The sequence below is a fragment of the Triticum aestivum genome, chromosome 2B (assembly GCF_018294505.1).
Source record: "Triticum aestivum cultivar Chinese Spring chromosome 2B, IWGSC CS RefSeq v2.1, whole genome shotgun sequence".
Classification (NCBI taxonomy): domain Eukaryota; kingdom Viridiplantae; phylum Streptophyta; class Magnoliopsida; order Poales; family Poaceae; genus Triticum; species Triticum aestivum.
This window is the reverse complement of record NC_057798.1, coordinates 614217164-614219239: the sequence shown is the minus strand read 5'-3', so window position 1 is coordinate 614219239 and position 2076 is coordinate 614217164. Positions and strand designations below refer to the sequence as shown.

The window sequence follows — 2076 nt, the reverse complement described above, 5'->3', positions numbered from 1 at the left end:
ATGGGTGGCAGTGCTGGTGGTGGTAGCGGGAGGAGGAGGTGGCGCAGGGGCCGGAAAGGAGAGGCGCGAACGGGGCGGGGGCGGGGGTGCGAGGGGAAGAGGGGCAGGGGAGGATGAGGTGGAAGTGGCCATTCATTTCACGCCAAGGTCGACGGAGCTAAAGGTGTATCGGCCGTCGCCAGTATGCTTTGGCTTCTCGCGCCCGGAGCGAGTCAGCGGAACTATACTTGGCCAAACGGGCCGGTATTGTCGGGCCGGCACGATAGCCCGCCTGTCCGGCCCGTCATGGGCCGGCACGGCACGTGACTTAGTGGGCCGTGCCTGGCACGTGGCCCGGCTAGGGCCGTGCCTGGGCTGCCTTGCCAGGCACGCGTGCCAGCCCGGCACGGCACGACTAGCACATTTTCTTGAGCAAAACCTACTGCTACGTACGTATACCAGGGACAGGAGGCAGCCAGGTAGGGAGCAGGGAGACGTGCATGCCTGCAATTCTTTATTCCTACAAATTGATGTGGCTCTGCACAAGCTGACGAGCGCACTGCCATCTGACAAACTGCAGCACTGCGCATGCTCACGGGCAGACACCAACCATCGTTTTCTCTTCAGCGATGCCAATGAGACAACAACGATCGATGCTGTGCGGCTGCGCCCGTGCGTCGACGTGCCTACTCGGGCCAAACGAGCCGACGTGCCGACCCATGTAGCGAAGGGGCCGTGCCTGGGCCAAGGAGGCCAGCACGCGTGCCGGCCCGGCATGGCCCGAGTACTTAGCGTGCCTGGCTGGACCGTGCCGTGCCTGGCCCGTTTAACCCAGGCTGGGCCGTGCCGTGCCGTGCCGGGCCGGCCCATTTGGCCAGGTATGAGCGGAACCATGGAAATCCGCCCCGGCTCGCGTCTGCACGAGAGTTAGGTAGATTTGGCCTGCCACAATTGGGCTAGCGGCATTTCTAGAGAGGAGTCGAGAGGTTCTGGCTCACACATACGAACTCTAAAAATAGACTATACCAAAGTATTTCTAAATTATATGGGTTTGATCCAATAATAAAGTGACGCAGCACCTATAATAGTCTCTGAATAAAATTTATGAAGTGACATCTTGTATATTTCGTTCAAGTCTTTATGCATTCATTATGGTGGCTTCAAATTCCTGAAATCATCACTAGAAACTCCGTTCTTGTTCTCTTTGCGGGTGCCATCATCTCCATGTTTGATCTTACTCCAATGTTCATCCTTCTTGTCCAATCTAGGCCCTTCATTTATAAGCAAAATAAATGTATCCAAATCAGGCAGCATCATATTCTCAAAAATATTAGAATCATTACTGAGAAATGAAAGTACATGATAATTTAATTAGCGTGCGTGAGTTCTAGTAAATTCGTCCAGGATATGTAACAGTAGGGATTGTGGGTGTAACAATAGTATTTATGTCCTCATCATCCTCCTCTTCTTGATATGAAGTCATTCTCGACCAAAGCTCATTTTCCTCACCCAAATAAGCCTTCAAATCTGCAATTTAAAAGTTGGACTAAATCCAAAATCTTCACGCAGCTCAAGTTTGTATGCATTATCATTTATTTTCTCTAACACCTTAAAAGGACCATTAGCACGTGGTGACTTGCGCAAATCAGGAAACCTATCCTTACGCAAATGTAACCAAACAAGGTCTTCAGGTGCAAAGACAACACATTTTCTACTCTTATTTTCAACAAGTTTATATTTAGTATTCATGCACTTAATATTTTCTTTAGTTAACTCATACATTTTTAAGATCAATTCAGCATGTTGTTTAGCCTTAATTTACCTTCTCCGAAAATGAAAGAGACAACAAATCAATGGGTGCACGAGGTATGAAATCATACACAATCTCAAAAGGGCACATCTTAATAGTAGAATACAGTGAACGATTATAAGCAAATTCAATATGAGGCAAGCATTCTTCCCATATTTTAAGGTTAGTCTGCAAAACAACCCTAAGTAGGGGTGGGCATTCGGTAGAAACCGAAAATTTGGTTTGTACCATTCGGTTTATTTTTAAAATCAGTTTTGAAAACTAGAAATCAAAAATAGCAAGCTAAA

The 2076-nt window shown here is 48.1% G+C and overlaps 1 protein-coding gene across 1 annotated transcript in view; it reads right to left on the bottom strand.

Moving 5' to 3' along the window:
- The window catches only part of LOC123046296 (pentatricopeptide repeat-containing protein At5g03800), a 3090-nt gene extending 2918 nt beyond the window's left edge, over window positions 1-172 (bottom strand). The window contains exon 1 of the mRNA XM_044469621.1: window positions 7-172. Coding sequence (XP_044325556.1) covers window positions 7-132 — 126 coding nt within the window. The 5' untranslated portion in view covers window positions 133-172. The remainder of the gene's footprint in view (window positions 1-6) is intronic.
- Window positions 173-2076: the final 1904 nt, after the last annotated feature.